At 43.1% G+C, this 23,136-nt stretch overlaps 1 protein-coding gene and 1 long non-coding RNA gene across 3 annotated transcripts; both read right to left on the minus strand.

Moving 5' to 3' along the window:
* Positions 1-453: 453 nt before the first annotated feature.
* LOC130206576 (uncharacterized) lies at positions 454-13,315 on the minus strand. Its single transcript, XR_008834147.1, has 5 exons — positions 12,985-13,315; positions 4,607-4,653; positions 3,163-3,239; positions 1,984-2,178; positions 454-1,374 (listed from the first exon to the last, which is right to left on the minus strand). It is a non-coding gene; the product is annotated as an uncharacterized LOC130206576 (long non-coding RNA).
* A 5,721-nt stretch (positions 13,316-19,036) lies between these two features.
* On the minus strand, positions 19,037-22,932 carry enkur (enkurin, TRPC channel interacting protein). 2 transcript variants are annotated; one of them, XM_056434605.1, is made up of 5 exons: positions 22,757-22,932; positions 21,762-21,907; positions 21,441-21,664; positions 20,472-20,618; positions 19,037-19,686 (listed from the first exon to the last, which is right to left on the minus strand). In XM_056434605.1, exons 1-5 carry the CDS (start codon positions 22,834-22,836, stop codon positions 19,519-19,521), a joined length of 765 nt encoding a protein of 254 aa, XP_056290580.1. In that variant the 5' UTR covers positions 22,837-22,932; the 3' UTR covers positions 19,037-19,518. The 2 variants fall into 2 exon arrangements, with proteins under 2 accessions (XP_056290580.1, XP_056290581.1); XM_056434606.1 differs by having other exon boundaries at positions 22,358-22,849.
* Positions 22,933-23,136: the final 204 nt, after the last annotated feature.

Genomic DNA, 23,136 nt, shown 5'->3' on the forward strand with positions numbered 1-23,136 from the left:
TACGTTGGAATTTAGGTTTAGGTTGGAATTTAGGACTTGTGGCGCGTCGGCCATCGTATTTCAAATAAATTAAATATACAATTTACCCCGAAAAGATGTCCGCTTTAATGGCTGCTTGAATGTAAAACCACATTATTAAGCAGACGTGTCAGTTTGACCAAACTGGTGTGTTTTGGTTGCGGCTGCCAGCGAAGGCCCGGCTAATTAAAGCGGGGGAACAAACAGACACAGTGTGGCGAGGAGACGCCGGCCGGCTGCGCCCACTGTGTGTTTTCCATGAGTCAGAGTGGGCGTCGTCCGGCGGCGGCGGCGGCCAACGTCCATAAGCTCTCTCCATCTGTCACCAACAGCCCTCTCCTGGTAGCCGGCCTTCTTTTATTCACCCGTTTGCTTTGTTCCCGCTTTGAATTGCAACAAAATACAAAAGGAATTGAGGATGAGGCAACAATTACATCACTTTTGTTGTTGTTGTTGTTTATTTAGAAAAAACGCTATTTAAAAAGGCCGTCTCAACCGTTATGATTGCCCGCTTTGGGAAGAAGGATGTTCTTTCAATTTAAAAGCATTTTATTTACATACATTACAGAGTTCATACACATTTTGACCAAAGAATTTCCATGACTTTAAAACCAAATTTCGATGACCAAAAATGTTGTGAAATCTCGGTGTAAAAATAAGGACAAATGAATGACAAGTTTGATTAAAAAGAATAAATATTTATATAAATGTTTATTCTTTTAAATCAAACTGCATAAATGAACATATGAATATAACAAATGTTCATGACTTTTGGGATTTCATTTTTTCAAGGACTTTTCCAGGCCTGGAAATAACCATTTTTATATTCCATGATTTTTCCAGGTTTTCCATGACTTTACGAACCCTGTAAATGATATGTAATAAAATAAAAAAGGGGACAATTCTTAAGGTTTTTCTATGAGCTACTTGTAATATTCTACGTTTATCTTGATTGTTTCTGGTTCATGAAAATAGGGAGAAAGTGTAGTATATATAAAAATAGCAAAAATTACAATAAAATTAATAAAAACAACAGATAATGAAATAGTGAGAAAATGTAGTATTTAAACTAACAATGACAATTACAAAGCAGTACATACCGGGTTAATAAACATATAAATATAACAACATTTCCATGACTTTTTCAAAACTTTTGCTATTATATTTATTTCAATGACTTTTTCAAGCCTGAAAAAAAAACATTTTAAAATTCCATTTTTTTTTACCGTATGAACCCTGCTTTACATTTTCTGAAACAAAGTGACAGAAAATGCAGAAAACAAAAAGAAAGCTTCTCTGTGTTGCTCCTCAAACCTTGTACTTCCTCTTCCCGGTCTCGCTGATGACGCAGATGTGCTGAGAGAGGAAAACACAAAATCAGGCGCGTGTGTAATTTCAACGTTAAGATTTCAACTCCAGAAATGTTTTCAAACTTCGTCCGAGGACATTGACGTTCGGGGCGAGAGGAAAAATATTAGTTTAAGATCTCCCTGCCCTGCGGGGAATTCCAGCACGTTCTCCATGTGCCGTATACCACGGAAAAAAAATAATAACAGATGAAGCTTGCAATCACTTTTTTGAAAAGCAGGCGAGGTAATCAAAGATATGACACGTTCATTAATCTCACCCTGGGGCGTCCCGGGGGTTCAACCCATATTTCTTTCTGCAGGATAAGGACAGATAAGAGGGGAAGCTTTGACTCGATAAAGAGAGCCTGTAACCTCCACATTCCACAGCCCCCCCCTTCAAACTTTCGTAATGAACACCAACCCCCTCAAACATGGACAGGACACACACACACACAAAGAGTTGTACAGTACATACATTACACACACACACACACACACACACACAAAGCTATGGGAGTCGGTCCTGGCTTAGTGTTTGGCATGAGTCAGAGGTCAATTTGAGGCCACGTCTTTTGCAGATATGAAAATGACAAAGTTCACATAAGTTTGCACTTACTAATTTCGGGCTGAGAAATCTGGCATGAAATAGCGTGTCATCGGGGGTGCGGCAAAAAGAAAATAGAGGAGAGGTTGCGCTCCCGGCTCAAAGCTCGGCGGAGGTGTGAGACGGGTGTAAACAGTCCGAGGAGGAGAGGCAGCGGCGGGAAAGGCCGGACGCACTTCTCAGGAGAAGAAGGAGGCGGGACTTCTCCTTCAACATGGTGGATGAATGAAAGGAATAAGAGAGGAAATGGCGTCAGTTGTTCTACCTGCACTCCCATGTGCTAGCTGCTAGCATACCAACATGTCACCGCGAAATGTTATGCTGCGTTCACGCAGAAAGCGTTGCGAAATCTTAGCGCGAGTAGATCCCATAAGCAAAGTCAATGTACAGACGTGAATGGTTGCGAATGACGCAACTTGCGCGACGTGAAAAATTCGCTTCATTCGCCTCGAGTTGAAATATTTACATTTTGCCGAAAAAGTTGCGAAAGCCAATCGGCGTTGAGCTGCTCCGCCGTTGGTGAATCTAACTTCTGCTCTAGTGGAGCTGAAGAGACATTCAGACGTAGAGGGGAAAGTCACCGAGCCGTGTGAGCCTACGGGTGATGTCATGTATAAATATATATATTTATATATATATATTATATTAATGTTATGAACCCAAACACGAGGGCGGTAGATGGCGTCTGTGGGACGTCCTCAACAAGTATGAAGCAGAACTAGTGGTTAGTTCTTCATGGTGAATCAAGGAGATGATAACTGTTTCCACGGAGTAAAGCCACAGAGATAAGCCCCGCCCTCTCTGAGGCGCGAAAAGCCACAAACTCGGGATTAGAGATTGTCCCTTTTAACTTTGTTTACTTTGCGTTTTATCTTCTTTTTTCCTTTCTTTTTCATGGCAAATGAATTTCACTCGAAATACGACACCGTCAATAACTGGATGATTCGTGAACCGGAGGTTTCAAACACATCGCGAATGGGTTTGAGCTGCTTGGCCTCACCTGGGCGTAAAGCCTTCTACCTGTCGGGGGAGTTCAGGTTTCAGGGAGAGGAAGTGATTCTATTTGATTCGCTGCGTTTACCCCCCTCCACTCCCTCCCCCCCTTTCATCCCTTTCTCTCTCGACTCTTCAAAAAAAAGGTCATGCGCTCATGTGTGTGTGTGTGTGTGTGTGTGTGTGCAGGTGACTTACGCTCAGGTCGCGGAAGTATTTGTTGTAGTCCAAGGCGTAACCCACCACGAAGTGGTTCGGGATTTCGAATCCGACATCTGGAACCCGAAAGTTTTTCAAGAGAATCAGGATGCGTGTAAATCAAGACCGAGATTTAAACTGTGATGACGTAAGAACAAACATTTAAGATCTTAAAGACACGCGGCAAAGCTCCCCGGATCACTTGGGATCAACCCTGAGTTTACCGAGGTGGGGTCGAGTTCAATGGAACTCGTATTTTTGGGTTCTGGACCAACGGGTGAACGTTTCCGCCGCTTACGTCCACGCCGTCATTGTTTCGGTCATTTCGTCTCCGGATCGGAGATGATGCTGAACACATGTCAGAGAACCAGAACCGCCCGCTGCACCTGATCCACTGCCGCGCACGGCAGAACATTCCAGATGTGGGACGAGTGGAGAGCGATTATGCCATCGAAGAACCATTCTGGTTCCACAAAGAACTTTTCAAATCAGGGGTCTTTAAAGAACCATTTCCTTCAATAGTTCAACAAAGAACCTATAAAGGTGTCTCAAAAACCTTCAAACCAGGGTTCTTTAAAGAACCATTTCTTTTAAGAGTTCTTCAAAGAACCTATAATGGTGCCTCAAATAACCTTTAAAAAATGGTTCTTGAAGGCGCCATTTTTGGTTCCACAAAGAACCTTTCAAACCAGGGTTCTTTAGAGAACCATTTCCTTAAGTAGTTCTTCAAATAACCTATATAAGTCTCTCAAAGAACCTTTAAAAAATGGTTCTTTAAGGCACCATGTCTGGTTCCACAAAGAACCTTTCAAACCAGGGTTCTTTAGAGAACCAGTTCTTCAAAAAACCTAGAAAGGTATTTTAAAGAACCTTAAAAAATGGTTCTTTAAGGCATCATTTCTGGTTCCACAAAGAATCTTTCAAACCAGGGTTCTTAAGAGAACAATTTCCTTTAAGAGTTCCTTAAATAACCTATAAAGATGTTTCAAAGAACCTTTAAGAAATGGTTCTTTAAGGCACCATTTGTGGTTCCACAAAGAACCTTTAAAACCAGGTTAAAGAACCATTTCCTTAAATAGTTCTTCAAAAGACCGAGAAAGGTATTAAGGAAATGGTTCTTTAAGGCATCATTTCTGGTTCCACAAAGAATCTTTCTAACCAGGGTTCTTTAAGGAACCATTTACTTTAAGAGTTCCTTAAATAACCTATATAAGTCTCTCAAAGAACCTTTAAAAAATGGTTATTTAAGGCACCATGTCTGGTTCCACAAAGAACCTTTCAAACCAGGGTTCTTTAAAGAACCATTTCCTTAAAGAGTTCTTCAAAGAACCTATAAAGGTGTCTCAAACTAAAAATGGTTCTTCAGTAGGTGATGGTTCTTCGTAGAACCACAAAGCCTTTTAAAAAACCACTTAAGAACCATTATTTTTCTGTGTATACTTACAGTCCATCAGGTTGTCGGCCATGTTCGGGACCCTCTTCACCAACAGACTGAAACACACGAAACACAAGAGTTAATTCCCACAATGCAACAGTGCAGAGCTGCAAGTGTTCTGAATTATCTTGTTTTACTGTGGAAGAAAAAAATGTCACTGTGAGAAACACCAAAGTGAGAACTGACATTCAAGGCAGCATGCCAGCACTGTGGAGAGGAACATGTGAAGAGAGGAACATGTGGAGAGAGGAACATGTGGAGAGAGGAACATGTGGAGAGAGGAACATGTGGAGAGGAACATGTGGAGAGAGGAACATGTGGAGAGAGGAACATGTGAAGAGAGGAACATGTGGAGAGAGGAACATGTGAAGAGAGGAACATGTGGAGAGAGGAACATGTGAAGAGGAACATGTGAAGAGAGGAACATGTGGAGAGGAACATGTGAAGAGAGGAACATGTGAAGAGAGGAACATGTGAAGAGGAACATGTGGAGAGGAACATGTGAGAGAGGAACATGTGAGAGAGGAACATGTGGAGAGAGGAACATGTGAGAGAGGAACATGTGAGAGAGGAACATGTGAGAGAGGAACATGTGAGAGAGGAACATGTGGAGAGAGGAACATGTGGAGAGAGGAACATGTGAGAGAGGAACATGTGAGAGGAACATGTGGAGAGAGAACATGTGAAGAGAGGAACATGTGGAGAGAGGAACATGTGAGAGAGGAACATGTGGAGAGAGGAACATGTGAGAGAGGAACATGTGAGAGAGGAACATGTGGAGAGGAACATGTGGAGAGAGGAACATGTGAGAGAGGAACATGTGGAGAGAGGAACATGTGAAGAGAGGAACATGTGAGAGAGGAACATGTGGAGAGAGGAACATGTGAGAGAGGAACATGTGAGAGAGGAACATGTGGAGAGAGGAACATGGAGAGAGGAACATGTGGAGAGGAACATGTGGAGAGAGGAACATGTGAGAGAGGAACATGTGAGAGAGGAACATGTGAGAGAGGAACATGGAGAGAGGAACATGTGGAGAGAGGAACATGTGGAGAGAGGAACATGTGGAGAGAGGAACATGTGAAGAGGAACATGTGGAGAGAGGAACATGTGAAGAGGAACATGTGGAGAGAGGAACATGTGAAGAGAGGAACATGTGGAGAGAGGAACATGTGGAGAGAGGAACATGGAGAGAGGAACATGTGGAGAGGAACATGTGGAGAGAGAACATGTGAAGAGAGGAACATGTGAGAGAGGAACATGTGGAGAGGAACATGTGAGAGAGGAACATGTGGAGAGAGGAACATGTGGAGAGAGGAACATGTGGAGAGGAACATGTGAAGAGAGGAACATGGAGAGAGGAACATGTGGAGAGAGGAACATGTGAGAGAGGAACATGTGAGAGAGGAACATGTGAAGAGAGGAACATGTGGAGAGAGGAACATGTGGAGAGAGGAACATGTGGAGAGAGGAACATGTGGAGAGAGGAACATGTGGAGAGAGGAACATGTGGAGAGAGGAACATGTGGAGAGAGGAACATGTGAAGAGGAACATGTGGAGAGAGGAACATGTGAAGAGGAACATGTGGAGAGGAACATGTGGAGAGAGGAACATGTGGAGAGGAACATGTGAAGAGAGGAACATGTGGAGAGAGGAACATGTGAAGAGAGGAACATGTGGAGAGAGGAACATGTGGAGAGGAACATGTGAAGAGAGGAACATGTGGAGAGAGGAACATGTGAAGAGAGGAACATGTGGAGAGGAACATGTGAAGAGAGGAACATGTGGAGAGAGGAACATGTGGAGAGAGGAACATGTGAAGAGAGGAACATGTGGAGAGAGGAACATGTGGAGAGAGAAACATGTGGAGAGGAACATGTGAGAGGAACATGTGGAGAGAGGAACATGTGAAGAGAGGAACATGTGGAGAGAGGAACATGTGAAGAGAGGAACATGTGGAGAGAGGAACATGTGGAGAGAGGAACATGTGAAGAGAGGAACATGTGGAGAGAGGAACATGTGGAGAGAGGAACATGTGGAGAGAGGAACATGTGGAGAGAGGAACATGTGGAGAGAGGAACATGTGAAGAGAGGAACATGTGAAGAGAGGAACATGTGGAGAGAGGAACATGTGGAGAGAGGAACATGTGAAGAGAGGAACATGTGGAGAGGAACATGTGAGAGAGGAACATGTGAGAGAGGAACATGTGGAGAGAGGAACATGTGAGAGAGGAACATGTGAGAGAGGAACATGTGGAGAGGAACATGTGAAGAGAGGAACATGTGAGAGAGGAACATGTGGAGAGGAACATGGAGAGAGGAACATGTGGAGAGAGGAACATGTGGAGAGAGGAACATGTGGAGAGAGGAACATGTGGAGAGAGGAACATGTGGAGAGGAACATGTGGAGAGGAACATGTGAGAGAGGAACATGTGAAGAGAGGAACATGTCGAGAGAGGAACATGTGGAGAGAGGAACATGTGAAGAGAGGAACATGTGAAGAGGAACATGTGAAGAGAGGAACATGTGAAGAGAGGAACATGTGGAGAGAGGAACATGTGGAGAGAGGAACATGTGGAGAGAGGAACATGTGGAGAGGAACATGTGGAGAGAGGAACATGTGGAGAGAGGAACATGTGAAGAGAGGAACATGTGGAGAGAGGAACATGTGGAGAGAGGAACATGTGGAGAGAGGAACATGTGGAGAGAGGAACATGTGGAGAGGAACATGTGGAGAGAGGAACATGTGGAGAGAGGAACATGTGAGAGAGGAACATGTGAAGAGGAACATGTGGAGAGAGGAACATGTGGAGAGAGGAACATGTGAGAGAGGAACATGTGGAGAGAGGAACATGTGAGAGAGGAACATGTGGAGAGAGGAACATGTGGAGAGAGAACATGTGAGAGAGGAACATGTGAAGAGAGGAACATGTGGAGAGAGGAACATGTGAAGAGAGGAACATGTGGAGAGAGGAACATGTGGAGAGGAACATGTGGAGAGAGGAACATGTGGAGAGAGGAACATGTGGAGAGGAACATGTGGAGAGAGGAACATGTGGAGAGAGGAACATGTGAAGAGAGGAACATGTGGAGAGAGGAACATGTGGAGAGAGGAACATGTGGAGAGAGGAACATGTGGAGAGAGGAACATGTGAGAGAGGAACATGTGAAGAGAGGAACATGTGGAGAGAGGAACATGTGGAGAGAGGAACATGTGAAGAGAGGAACATGTGGAGAGAGGAACATGTGGAGAGAGGAACATGTGGAGAGAGGAACATGTGGAGAGGAACATGTGGAGAGGCACATGGAGAGAGGAACATGTGGAGAGAGGAACATGTGGAGAGAGGAACATGTGGAGAGAGGAACATGTGAAGAGAGGAACATGTGGAGAGAGGAACATGTGGAGAGAGGAACATGTGGAGAGAGGAACATGTGGAGAGAGGAACATGTGAAGAGAGGAACATGTGGAGAGAGGAACATGTGAAGAGGAACATGTGGAGAGAGTAACATGTGAGAGAGGAACATGTGAGAGAGGAACATGTGGAGAGAGGAACATGTGAGAGAGGAACATGTGGAGAGAGACATGTGGAGAGGAACATGTGGAGAGGAACATGTGAGAGAGGAACATGTGGAGAGAGGAACATGTGAAGAGAGGAACATGTGGAGAGAGGAACATGTGAAGAGAGGAACATGTGGAGAGGAACATGTGAAGAGAGGAACATGTGAAGAGGAACATGTGGAGAGGAACATGTGAAGAGGAACATGTGAGAGAGGAACATGTGGAGAGAGGAACATGTGAGAGGAACATGTGGAGAGAGGAACATGTGAGAGAGGAACATGTGAAGAGAGGAACATGTGGAGAGGAACATGTGGAGAGGAACATGTGGAGAGAGGAACATGTGGAGAGAGGAACATGTGAGAGAGGAACATGTGGAGAGAGGAACATGTGAGAGAGGAACATGTGGAGAGAGGAACATGTGGAGAGAGGAACATGTGAGAGAGGAACATGTGGAGAGAGGAACATGTGGAGAGAGGAACATGTGAGAGAGGAACATGTGAGAGAGGAACATGTGGAGAGAGGAACATGTGGAGAGGAACATGTGAGAGAGGAACATGTGAGAGAGGAACATGTGGAGAGAGGAACATGTGAGAGAGGAACATGGAGAGAGGAACATGTGGAGAGGAACATGTGAGAGAGGAACATGTGGAGAGAGGAACATGTGAAGAGAGGAACATGTGGAGAGAGGAACATGTGGAGAGGAACATGTGAGAGGAACATGTGAGAGAGGAACATGTGAGAGAGGAACATGTGGAGAGGAACATGTGGAGAGGAACATGTGAGAGGAACATGTGGAGAGGAACATGTGAGAGGAACATGTGGAGAGGAACATGTGAAGAGAGGAACATGTGGAGAGAGGAACATGTGAGAGAGGAACATGGAGAGAGAGGAACATGGAGAGAGGAACATGTGAGAGAGGAACATGTGAGAGAGGAACATGGAGAGGAACATGTGAGAGAGGAACATGTGGAGAGAGGAACATGTGGAGAGGAACATGTGGAGAGAGGAACATGGAGAGGAACATGTGAGAGGAACATGTGAGAGGAACATGTGGAGAGGAACATGTGGAGAGGAACATGTGAGAGAGGAACATGTGGAGAGGAACATGTGGAGAGAGGAACATGTGAAGAGAGGAACATGTGAGAGAGGAACATGTGAAGAGAGGAACATGTGGAGAGGAACATGTGGAGAGGAACATGTGAGAGAGGAACATGTGGAGAGAGGAACATGTGGAGAGAGGAACATGTGGAGAGAGGAACATGTGAAGAGAGGAACATGTGAAGAGAGGAACATGTGGAGAGAGGAACATGTGGAGAGAGGAACATGTGAAGAGAGGAACATGTGGAGAGGAACATGTGGAGAGGAACATGTGGAGAGAGGAACATGTGGAGAGAGGAACATGTGAAGAGGAACATGTGGAGAGAGGAACATGTGGAGAGGAACATGGAGAGAGGAACATGTGAAGAGAGGAACATGTGGAGAGAGGAACATGTGAAGAGAGGAACATGTGGAGAGAGGAACATGTGAAGAGGAACATGTGAAGAGGAACATGTGGAGAGGAACATGTGGAGAGAGGAACATGTGTAGAGGAACATGTGAAGAGAGGAACATGTGGAGAGAAACATGTGGAGAGGAACATGTGGAGAGAGGAACATGTGAAGAGAGGAACATGTGGAGAGGAACATGTGGAGAGGAACATGTGAAGAGAGGAACATGTGGAGAGAGGAACATGTGGAGAGAGGAACATGTGAAGAGAGGAACATGTGAAGAGAGGAACATGTGAGAGAGGAACATGTGAGAGAGGAACATGTGGAGAGAGGAACATGTGGAGAGAGGAACATGTGAAGAGGAACATGTGAGAGAGGAACATGTGGAGAGAGGAACATGTGGAGAGAGAGGAACATGTGGAGAGGAACATGTGGAGAGGAACATGGAGAGAGGAACATGTGGAGAGAGGAACATGTGGAGAGAGGAACATGTGGAGAGAGGAACATGTGAGAGAGGAACATGTGGAGAGAGGAACATGTGAGAGAGGAACATGTGGAGAGAGGAACATGTGAGAGAGGAACATGTGGAGAGAGGAACATGTGAGAGAGGAACATGTGAGAGAGGAACATGTGGAGAGAGGAACATGTGGAGAGGAACATGTGGAGAGGAACATGAGAGAGGAACATGTGAGAGAGGAACATGTGAGAGAGAACATGTGGGAGAGGAACATGTGGAGAGGAACATGTGAAGAGAGGAACATGTGGAGAGGAACATGGAGAGGAACATGTGGAGAGGAACATGTGAGAGAGGAACATGTGAGAGGAACATGGAGAGAGGAACATGTGAGAGAGGAACATGTGAGAGGAACATGAGAGGAACATGGAGAGGAACATGTGGAGAGAGGAACATGTGAGAGAGGAACATGTGAGAGGAACATGTGAGAGAGGAACATGTGGAGAGAGGAACATGTGGAGAGGAACATGTGAGAGGAACATGTGGAGAGGAACATGTGAGAGGAACATGTGGAGAGGAACATGTGAAGAGAGGAACATGTGAGAGGAACATGTGGAGAGAGGAACATGTGAAGAGAGAACATGAGAGAGGAACATGTGGAGAGGAACATGTGAAGAGAGGAACATGTGAGAGAACATGTGAGAGGAACATGTGGAGAGGAACATGTGGAGAGAGGAACATGTGGAGAGGAACATGGAGAGGAACATGTGGAGAGAGGAACATGTGGAGAGGAACATGTAGAGAACATGTGAGAGGAACATGTGAAGAGGAACATGTGAAGAGAGGAACATGTGGAGAGGAACATGTGGAGAGAGGAACATGTGAGAGAGGAACATGTGGAGAGAGGAACATGTGAGAGGAACAGAGAGAGGAACATGTGGAGAGAGGAACATGTGAAGAGAGGAACATGTGGAGAGAGGAACATGTGAAGAGAGGAACATGTGGAGAGAGGAACATGTGGAGAGAGAAACATGTGGAGAGAGGAACATGTGAAGAGGAACATGTGGAGAGGAACATGTGAAGAGAGGAACATGTGGAGAGAGGAACATGTGAAGAGGAACATGTGGAGAGAGGAACATGTGAAGAGGAACATGTGAAGAGGAACATGTGAAGAGAGGAACATGTGGAGAGAGGAACATGTGGAGAGAGGAACATGTGGAGAGAGAAACATGTGGAGAGGAACATGTGGAGAGAGGAACATGTGAAGAGGAACATGTGGAGAGAGGAACATGTGGAGAGAGGAACATGTGGAGAGAGGAACATGTGAAGAGAGGAACATGTGGAGAGAGGAACATGTGAAGAGAGGAACATGTGAAGAGAGGAACATGTGGAGAGAGGAACATGTGAAGAGAGGAACATGTGGAGAGGAACATGTGAAGAGAGGAACATGTGAAGAGGAACATGTGGAGAGGAACATGTGAAGAGAGGAACATGTGGAGAGAGGAACATGTGGAGAGAGGAACATGTGAAGAGAGGAACATGTGAAGAGGAACATGTGAAGAGAGGAACATGTGGAGAGAGGAACATGTGGAGAGAGGAACATGTGGAGAGAGGAACATGTGAAGAGAGGAACATGTGGAGAGAGGAACATGTGGAGAGGAACATGTGGAGAGAGGAACATGTGGAGAGAGGAACATGTGAAGAGAGGAACATGTGGAGAGAGGAACATGTGGAGAGAGGAACATGTGAAGAGAGGAACATGTGGAGAGAGGAACATGTGAAGAGAGGAACATGTGGAGAGAGGAACATGTGAAGAGAGGAACATGTGGAGAGAGGAACATGTGGAGAGGAACATGTGGAGAGAGGAACATGTGGAGAGAGGAACATGTGGAGAGGAACATGTGAAGAGAGGAACATGTGGAGAGAGGAACATGTGGAGAGAGGAACATGTGAAGAGAGGAACATGTGGAGAGAGGAACATGTGAAGAGAGGAACATGTGAAGAGAGGAACATGTGGAGAGGAACATGTGAAGAGAGGAACATGTGGAGAGAGGAACATGTGAAGAGAGGAACATGTGGAGAGAGGAACATGTGGAGAGAGGAACATGTGGAGAGAGGAACATGTGAAGAGAGGAACATGTGGAGAGAGGAACATGTGAAGAGAGGAACATGTGGAGAGAGGAACATGTGAAGAGAGGAACATGTGGAGAGAGGAACATGTGGAGAGAGGAACATGTGAAGAGAGGAACATGTGAAGAGGAACATGTGGAGAGAGGAACATGTGAAGAGGAACATGTGAAGAGGAACATGTGGAGAGAGGAACATGTGAAGAGGAACATGTGGAGAGAGGAACATGTGAAGAGGAACATGTGGAGAGGAACATGTGAAGAGAGGAACATGTGAAGAGAGGAACATGTGGAGAGAGGAACATGTGAAGAGAGGAACATGTGGAGAGAGGAACATGTGAAGAGAGGAACATGTGAAGAGGAACATGTGGAGAGAGGAACATGTGAAGAGAGGAACATGTGGAGAGAGGAACATGTGAAGAGAGGAACATGTGGAGAGAGGAACATGTGAAGAGAGGAACATGTGGAGAGAGGAACATGTGGAGAGAGGAACATGTGAAGAGAGGAACATGTGAAGAGGAACATGTGGAGAGAGGAACATGTGAAGAGGAACATGTGGAGAGAGGAACATGTGGAGAGAGGAACATGTGGAGAGAGGAACATGTGAAGAGAGGAACATGTGGAGAGAGGAACATGTGGAGAGAGGAACATGTGGAGAGAGGAACATGTGGAGAGAGGAACATGTGAAGAGAGGAACATGTGGAGAGAGGAACATGTGAAGAGAGAAAAACATTCAGTAAAAACATTTTTTTAAATCACCTTTTAGAGTTTCAACAGTCGCTGCATTGTCCCCGAGGGAAATCACATTTCTGACGGATGGTTTCCACGGCGACGCCGTTGGCAGCGTCTTCAGAGCCGTGACACACACACACACACACAGAACAACGCGCTCTCTGCTCGCCAGCGATCAACATGTGTGTGTGTGCGGCGAGCAGAACGTCTCCGTGAGTGTCCGGGCGGCGGCGCACACTTTCCCCTCGCCGCAGGGCTTCAAGGGACCCCTTGTTCCCTCGGCCCGGCCGGTGTGTATGGGGCTCTTTGTGAGGCCCCTGGAGAGCAGCTCTGGGTTTTGGGGGGGGGGGGGGGGGCCGGGCGGCTGGAGAGAGAAAGCAGGCCAACGTTCCCCCGCTGTACACCTGAGACACACTGCGGCCACACAGCGGCTTCAAGGTGTGGAAAGCGGCATTTACAGTTTACAGTTCCCCTTCAGGTCCGTACGCTCATGGAAAACCGGGAATAGTATATGGAATGTTTTGAAATGGTTATTTACAGGCCTGGAAAAAGTTTTGAAAAAACAACAAAATGGAAAAGTCATGGGCATTTGTTATATTCATATGTTCATCTACGCTTTATATACTGTATGCTTGGGAATTCTCATTGCTATTTTAAATACTGGATGTTATCACTTTTTGTATTATCTATTGTTTTTATTAATTAGTTATTTTTTTGTGTAGCTTCTACGATACTTTAATTACCTTCGCATTGAAAATGCGGAAGGTAATGTTTTGATCGCCGTGTATTTATTTATTTGTATGCGTGTTACTCGCATAACTCAACAAGTATTAAACCGAATCGCATGAAATTTGGTGGGATGATTGGTTATTATCCGGGGACCATTTGATTAGATTTTGGGATCGATCGGGTCAAAGGTCAAGGTCATGGAAAGGTCAACATCTTCTTTTTACCATAGCACGGTCAATTTTTATCCAATTGGCATGCAACTTAATGCCAAAATGTTCATAATTCAATGCCCAATCCTGTGATAGGCGAAGGTATGCGCTCTACCGAGTGCCCGTTCTAGTTATGTAATGTAAAGCTTCTTTGACTTTGAATTACACCCGAGATTTCACAACATTTTTGGTCATGGAAAACCTGGAAAAGTCATGGAATTTTTAAATGGTTATTTCCAGGCTTGGAAAAAGTCTTGAAGAAACAAAAAAATCCAACGTTTTGGAAAAGTCATGGAAATGTGTTATATTCATATGTTCATCTACGCGTTATATACTGTATGCTTTGGAATTCTCATTGCTATTTTAAATACTACATTTACTCACTTTTTTCATTATCTACTGTTTTTATTGATTTTATTGTAATTTAGTTATTTTTATTGTGTAGCTTCTAGGATGCATTAATTATGTGATGTAAAGCGTCTTTGAGTACTTTGAAAAGCGCGATAAAAATGTAATATATTATTATTATTATTTTTACACTCGAGATTTCTAGAAATCTTTGGTCATGGAAAACCAGGAAAAGATATGGAATTTTTTGTAATTGTTGTTTTCCAGGCCTGGAAAAAGTCCTAGAAAACCGATAAGTTTTTTGGAAAAATGATGGGATTGTGTTGACGTTGAGTTTTAAATAATGAATACGCTTTTTAAAGAATGACACTCAAAATATAAGCCGGCATACGCTCTCATAAATGTTTATTCTTTTAATCAAACTGTCGTCTCTCATTCATTTGTGTCAGTTCAGGTTATTTACTGCGTGTTTTGTAATGATCATCGTCTCGTGACCTTCAGGCGGCGTATGAACATGTGGCGCTCACGTCAACGGCGCTCCGAGCTTTAAGCGGCAGTAAAGCTGCACATGTAAACATAAATACTCAGATTACCATAATAACCCCCGGATTAGGACGGCAGGAAGCAGCGCGCCGACACAGCGCTGACCTGTGTCTGCGCCGCCATGACGACCCACACAGAAACATGAAGGAGCCGTCAGGAACCGAAAATGGTTCTTCAGAGTGATGCCACAGAAGAACCATTTGTGGTTCCACAGAGAACCTTTCAAACCAGGGTTCTTTAAAGAACCATTTCCTTCAAGAGTTCTTCAAAGAACCTATAAAGGTGTCTCAAAGAACCTTAGAAAAACATGGTTCTTTAAGGCACCATTGTTGGTTTCACAAAGAACTTTTCAAACCAGGGTTCTTTAAAGAACCATTTCCTTAAAGAGTTCTTCAAAGAACCTATAAAGGTGTCCCAAAAGAACCTTTAAAACATGGTTCTTTAAGGCACCATTTCTGGTTCCACGAAGAACCTTTCAAACCAGGGTTCTTTAAAGAACCATTTCCCTAAAGAGTTCTTCAAAGAACCTATAAAGGTGTCTCAAAGAACCTTAGAAAAACATGGTTCTTTCAGGCACCATTATTGGTTTCACAAAGAACTTTTCAAACCAGGGTTCTTTAAATAACCATTTCCTTCAAGAGTTCTTCAAAGAACCTATAAAGGTGTCTCAAAGAACCTTCAAAACATGGTTCTTTAAGGCACCATTTCTGGTTCCACGAACAACCTTTCAAACCAGGGTTCTTTGAAGAACCATTTCTTTCAATAGTTCTTCAAAGAGCCTATAAAAGTGTCTCAAAAGAACCTTTAAAAAATGGTTCTTGAAGGCACCATTTCTGGTTCCACAAACAACATTTCAAACCAGAGTTCTTTAAAGAACCATTTCCTCCCGCTGACCTTTTGACCCCGGGGTGAGAATTTATCTTAATACGAGCCGACGGCTCAGTTTCAAAATGCAAACATCGGTTTTATTTTTTAAAGCAAACACTTTTTTGGGGCATATTGAAGGAAGAGGGGACCGCTGTGAGGAGAAAGGGGTGTGGCCTGTCCCAGGCCGTGTTTTTGGGGGCGATGAAACGTGTTTGCATATTAATCAAGAATATAAAAGAGCGAGGGGTCTCTCCGTTCTCTCACAATGAATCAGAATGACAAAGAGCGTGTTAAATGTGTTGACGCGCACCTTCCCACGCACGAAGGACAAGTCTCGGCTCCCGATGATGTGCAGCTCCTCGGTCGATTGGTCGTTCTGGGGAGGGGGGGGGGGGGACAAACAAGGTCAGAGACGTCCTCATCGAGGTCATCGAGGTCACGTAGGACATGTCCGCGGGTCAGGAGGAGAGTCATTGCACGAGGACAATGAGCGTCGAGTATCAGCCTGAACATAAACAAAGACAGACTCTCTCCCTCGGGGAGCGAAACGGCTTTGAAGCCACACATGCATCACTGGGGGGGGGGGGGGGGGGGTCACATGATCGACTCCCGGTGCCATCGGTCAGACACTGACCACCAGCTTTGAGATGCTTTTCATGCTTTTATTTACAGCCTAACTCCTCTTAAGGGATGTTTTTTTCTTCATATTAATGTATTTATTATTTGTAAGTAACAGGTTTGTTTTGCTCTTTTTTCTTCTTCTTTTTAAGTACATTGTGTTTGTATCTGTCGATCTGGGCGGCGAGCTGCTGCACACAACCGTCCTGCCAGGCGTTGTTAATAAAGTTGCATTGAATTCATATGAATTGTTACTTGTTATGAAGCCCTGTCAACTGGTGTACTCGGCGTGTTTAGTCGTATTCGGTGGTAAACACATCCCACCGGCTGCCTTTAAGCTCGGGATATTATAACAAGTTTGGTTTAAATGTCCAAGCGAGACGAAAAAATAATAATAATATCCATAATTAAATGAAATCCAACTCTTACAACAGAAACGGTGGATCCTCCCAGGGCTCCAACGGGGGGGAGAGAAGGAATGTGACCACATGCGGAGAGGAATGTAAATCACGTCGCTTTGGACGTCCTCCAAAAACACACAGAAGAATAACAAGTGGCGGCGGAGCCAAGCGACATCATTGTAAACATCACGATATCATGACCGGCTTTATGCGTTCCAGGTGTTAGACGGGGGTCACACGGCCGTTTCTCCTGGCAGAGGCCAGGGCACCTATCAGGGGAGAGCGACATCTATTGGCCGAGCTGAAGTAGGACGTCGTGGGACGATATAACATGGAGGAGTGTTACTGGTGCTTGGTGGATGTTGGAATGTAAGTAAGGATTATTTATTTTATAAATACACTACCGGTCAAAAAACACCTACTTTTTTCCAGTTTTTATTGAAATTTACACAGTTTAATTTCTTAATCTACTCTGAAATTAAAGCATGGAACAAATTGGAGATAATAATAAAAAAATAGAGATTAAAAAAATAAATATTGGACATATATAAAAAAAATATTGGACATAAAAAGAAAAATATTAGAGATAAAAATAAAAAAAAATCATGGAATCTTTTTGTTTGACAAAATGCAATCTACATTTTTGACTTATCAAAGTTGCCACCGTGTGCAGACATAACAGCCGAACACACTCGTGAATTCTTACAATGGAAATCAAATATTGTAATATTCTCAAGCTGGAAACAATAACAAATATATATTCATAACTAACTAAATTTATTGATTTGTGTCAGTTAAATTTCTGTGGATTGAAAAACCAAAACATCAACTAATCATTTCAGCAGTACGTCATAAAAACAGCTGAATAAAAAAATAAAAATGTTAAGGTAAGAATGAGGGGAGAAAAAGATGTAAATTGTAATATAGAAATATTATTATTATTATTAATATATCATATTTCATTGCAGGTCAGATATCTTGATCGGAAACAACCTCCCAGAGAGAAATAAAAAATAATAAGAATACACGTAAAAAAAAGGAGCACATAGTCCCACGCCTGCTGAATAATATATCGAGCAATATTATTTAGGGAGGAGTCAAATTTGAAGGAAAGAAACACATTTGCGGTGTTATTGATGAATATCAAACATAAAGTTCAGATCTACGCGCTGCCAGTCCCGGCTGTGCAGACATTGGTACAGCTGTCTATTGTAAATTATAATGGAACAAAAGATTGAATATAAAGTATTTGAGATATGCATGAGGACTGTTGACCCGTAGTGTCGCTCACCTTTCAGCTCAAAACATTTAACCATCATTCATGCTATACTGACTTAGAGGAAATAAAAAAGATTGAAAGTTCTTTGAATAAAACGACTTCAAGGAATTCATTCAGAGAAATACAAGCACGTTAAATAAATACACATCTTTGTGCTGAACATACCACGATTCCTCTTTTCATCCCGGCGTTGTCCATGTGTGGTTGTGGGGAGACAGGTAGAGGCCTTCAGTGGACACACACACACACACACACAGACACACACACCAAATATTGACGAGCTTTCCATCTTCGCTCTGACATGGGTTTTTTTTCTGTCCATTTTAACATAGTTCTCCCTTATTTTATTTGTTTTGTGTGTTTTTAATTGTCTTGTTAGTACTTGACTGCCTAAGAGTCTCCTGGATGAGGATATTCACTATTCTCACTTTTAATTGTTTGTGCACTGTTTGAAAAGTGTAAATATTGTATAAATATTGAATATGTAAAAGTAAGTTTTTAGGTTTGCTTTGTGACTATCTGCCTCTCGGGAATAGCCTCTTGGCTATAACTGAAATGTTTTTCTCCTTCTTGAAAGTGGTGTAGGATTATGTTAAATTCATGAAAAAGCAATAAAATAACAACAAATCGTGTGGAAAATGGTGCGAGAAATAATTTAAAAAAAATAAAACTGAGGAAGATGTACCAGTTTTCAGCAGGAAGGGTCATAGGATGTATTTAGAACACATAATTCAAGCGCAGAAGAAGAGGAGGAGGAGGAGCGTCACATAATGAGGTCACATTCTGTCGTGTCAACTACACTTTCAACATTTCTATTCTATAAAAGTGTTTCGTTACTTACAGTTTCGATGTCTTCTTCTTTGCCGGCGACGAGAGGAGCAAGAGGAGCGTCTGGGAGAGGAGGAGGAGACGTCCTGACCGAGGGACCACGCTCCGGTCATTTGTCGTGGACAATTGACGAGATAATCGGACGCATGTGACGCTCCGCCGGCTCGAGGCCGCAGCAAAGGGAGGTTTAAGAAAATAAGATAAAACATGTGACGACTAATATTTCGCTCACTTCCACCGCAGTCGTTTTTTTAAAAATTCAGTTTTAATTCAATTGATTTTTAAAGTTGTTCCTTCCAACAACAAAAAAATCAGTGAGAAGGTGAAAAGAAAGAAAAAAAGGGATAAAGATACATTTATTTTTTGATTTAAGATGTAATATTTCTAAGATGTATATAGAGTTGTGGAGCTACACTTTTTTTTGCCTTTAAAATGAGAAACAGTACAACAAAAAAATACACATTTCTCCCTCCAAAGAATGCCAATAGTCCACCGAGAAATGCTTTTGAATGCTTATGAATTCACACGGTCATTCTGCATAATTCCTTAATTTGTAGTTCGCTGGGCTTCACAGTTTCATCTTTGTTCCATTGTTCATGTGACAGAGAGAATATGCGAGTAGACAGACGTCTGTTTAGCTCATGTGACATTTGGAGTGTGTGTGTGTGTGTGGTGTTTTCTTTCTCGAGACACACACAGGGCACCGCACAGCCGACTGACTCCAGTGTTTAATGTCCGGTTACTGTATGTAGATGGTCTTGAACCTCTCGAAGAGGTTGATGTCGCTCTCCAGCTGCTGCAGCTGCAGCTCCAGTTGGTCCCTGTGGGCTTTCTTGGACAGGTTGTCCGTGACGAACGAGAGGCTCTGGTACTGGTGGTGCAGCTTATCCCACGACTTCTTCAGGCCCTGCATGGTGGAGCCACAAAGGGAAACCCCGTGAGTACAATATAAGCAGCTCGGTATCATCCTGCTGTCGGGATAAAACACTGATCAAACAGCGGCGTTTATCTGGATTAAATAAGGAACTTTAGGAGCTAGTCAGACCTTTACATGTAATCTCCCTGAAATCCACCACTGAGGTGGGATCAGGGTAATCCTGATTTTTAGGATCAAACTGATCCAGATTTCCCACTAAAGTTTTGAAATAATCAACAGCAGTGTTTAATCCGGATCAAAGGTAGGATTGGATTACCAAATCTAAATCTGAATCTTCAGGATCAGATTTGTATTTAAATACCCGTTTTGGAGATCTGATCAGGATTTAATCCAATCCAGTAAGATTAATTTTGTGGGATCATTTTTAAATACCGGCCCCAGAAGACTAATGTCTCCTTCTGGATCCTCCTTCTTGTTTCCCTTAAATACATGTTTTGCTTCATTGACTCTTCAGTTCACCCTTGGCAGACTCCTGAGGGACTCCGTGTAACGGTGACTCTTCAGTTCACCCTTGGCAGACTCCTGAGGGACTCCGTGTAACGGTGACTCTTCTTGCATGAATAAATGATTTCATAGACAAGTTCTGGTTCTTCGATATTCTTAATCTCATTTTATAAAGACTTAACATTGGGTAGGGACAAATGTTGCCGTCACATCTGTGTCTTCACACTGTTTTACTTTTTCGTGATGCACCAATCGCCTCGTTGGGATTCCTTGCATGTACAATCACACCAATCAGTGTTGTGTGGGAGTACCTCGAGCGTGGCTCGCCGCTCCTCCTCCGTCAGGTGCTTCATGGCTCCCTGCTGCCGCTGTTCTGTCAGGAGGTCGTGGAGCTCCTCCTGCTCCCTCCGCTCTTTGTCATTGCGCTGCTGCAGGTACTCGGGTACTTCTCCGTATTGCTGCAGACAGGAAGTGGAAACGTACAGAGTGCAGTGGACCTAACGGAATATTCAATCAAGTCCCGCAGATAGATGACACACACAGACAAGCAATGGTTCTTAAATGGTTCTGCACTGTTGCATTGTGGGAATTAACTCTTGTGTTTCGTGTGTTTCAGTCTGTTGGTGAAGAGGGTCCCGAACATGGCTGACAACCTGACGGACTGTAAGTATACACAGAACAATAATGGTTCTTAAGTGGTTCTTTAAAAGGCTTTGTGGTTCTACGAAGAACCATCACCTACTGAAGAACATTTTTTTCGTTTGAGGCACCATTATAGGTTCTTTGAAGAACTCTTTAAGGAAATGATTCTTTAAAGAACCATGATTAGAAAGGTTCTTTGTGGAACCAGAAATGTGGCCTTAAAGAACCATTTTTTAACGTTCTTTGAGACACCTTTATAGGTTATTTGAATAACTATTTCAGTAAATTGTTCTTTAAAGAGCCCTAGTTTGAAAGGTTTGTTGTGCAACCAGAGATGGTGCCTTAAAGAACCATTTTTTAAAGATTCTTTGAGACACCATTATAGGTTTTTTGAAGAACTATTTAAGTAAATTGTTCTTTAAAGAACCCTAGTTAGAAAGGTTCTTTGTGCAACCAGAAATGGTTCTTCTGTGGCATCACTCTGAAGAACCATTTTTAGTTACAGATGCCACCTTCATTTTTCTGTTTGTATCATACAATAAAAAAGGGGACTATTCTTTACGGTTTTTCTATGAGCGACTTGTAAAATTCGATGTTTATCTTTATCGTTTCTTGTGTTTCTTGCGTGAAAGGAAAACCTTCTTCTTGATGTATTTGGGGACGAGTCCTGAGTTCTCAAGGAGCTGCTTGTGTCCGTTCCGGGTGTCCACGCAGGTCGGCCGGGGCTTCATGGGCACCGCCGTGGCCGTCCTTATGAAGTCTCTCGTGGTGTGGATGCCCATGGGCGGGATGTCCGTCTTCAAGGGAACCGCTGCTTTCTTCACGGTGCAGGTGTGACGCACGTCTTTGGAACACAGCGTTTCTGAAAGCGCAAACACAGACGTGAAGTTGAGACGACACAGAATCACCGCTCACAGACGAACCCACGCGGGGTTCGAACAGCCGACAGCAGAACTCACTTTGGGGCAATTTGGGCTCTTTGGAATGCTTCTTGAGGAATCTCTCTGGGGATGGAACCTCTACTTTCGCTGGCCCCATCGTCTTCATTGCATCCTTCGTTAACTTTTTCTCAAGAACAACTGTCGGCCTATACTTGGACATGTACCTTCAGTCGATGGAAAAATAGATAAATACATTGATAAATGACATGTACATTGTATTTACTCAGGCAAAAAATATATATACTTTGAAGTATTTAAAATATACTTAAAATGTCAATAGTGCATTGTCACGCTTTCACCTATTTTAAAAATTCAACTTTTAACAGACTTTAAAATAATTGGACTGCAGTATACTTTCAAGTAATATACTACAAGACAAATATACTTTAAGTATAAGTTCTGTGCACTTACTACTTAACTTGTACTAAGTATACTTTAGGTTTTTCCAATTTAGCACAAATATAAGTTGGGATTAAATACTATTTAATCACAATTTAAATATATTAAGTCCAACATTAGTTCAAAATAACACATAAGTATATATATGACTAGCAGGGCTTCAAGAATACTCAATAATGCTAAGAATAAATAAACTTAACATATTTATTTCTCACCTGTTTATCCAGTGCCAAATCACCATCTCAGGGCATTTTTCACCATACTATATAATTATTTGCAGTTACCAACCAATTTCATCACCAAAATGGTTTGCTATGCTACAGGTTACAATGTGGGGCCAAATTCCAAAGCTAGACTTGAGGTCATAATCTATCAATCAGACTTTTATTTCAGACTCAAGGTCCAAATAGTAGACACACTAAATAGAATACAAAATCACAAGTAAAATGTCATACTTTGCTTTCTATGTCTTATTATAGTTTGGGCAAAACCTTGGACACTAGTTACTGACTAGGTTAGTTGCTAGGTAACCCGAGTAGACTAGCTAACCTAGGTAGTTAGCAAGGTGAACGTGACGAGCTTACGTTATTTAACGATAGTCACGCTGACGTTACCTTTGCGAGGTTTGAGTATGAACCTCTTCCGTTGGGATCAGATTGTAGACGCTCTCTGGTGGATACACGACTCCAGACATGTTTAAGTTATTTTAAAACGAACTCGTTTGTTAACTTGGTCGAGATAACGGTCCTGTGGGTCACTAGTTAACCTAACTGTGTTTGTTTGTGTGAGAGCGCTGTGCCGGGCTGGTTGCTAGGCAACAGCGGGGATCGTACGTTGCATTTCCGGACAGTTGTAAAGTTAAATAACTAAATAATTTTAATTAATTAATTAACGTGTGTCTGATATGTAAAGTACACGCACTGTGTCTTGAATGTGGGGTACCTAGTCTATTCAAAAATATATATTTTAATTTACACGTCATTTTCTGGTGCGC

The sequence above is a fragment of the Pseudoliparis swirei genome, chromosome 16 (assembly GCF_029220125.1).
Source record: "Pseudoliparis swirei isolate HS2019 ecotype Mariana Trench chromosome 16, NWPU_hadal_v1, whole genome shotgun sequence".
In the NCBI taxonomy this organism is placed as follows: domain Eukaryota; kingdom Metazoa; phylum Chordata; class Actinopteri; order Perciformes; family Liparidae; genus Pseudoliparis; species Pseudoliparis swirei.

Excerpts from the sequence above, each read along its gene's own strand:
- enkur (XM_056434605.1), bottom strand. The coding sequence starts at position 22,836 with ATGTCTGGAGTCGTGTATCCACCAGAGAGCGTCTACAATCTGATCCCA. Across the intron at positions 21,908-22,756 it reads CATACTCAAACCTCGCAAAG|GTACATGTCCAAGTATAGGC; the intron begins GTAACGTCAGCG and ends CATCGACTGAAG. Across the intron at positions 20,619-21,440 it reads CCAAATACATCAAGAAGAAG|CAATACGGAGAAGTACCCGA; the intron begins GTTTTCCTTTCA and ends TCCTGTCTGCAG.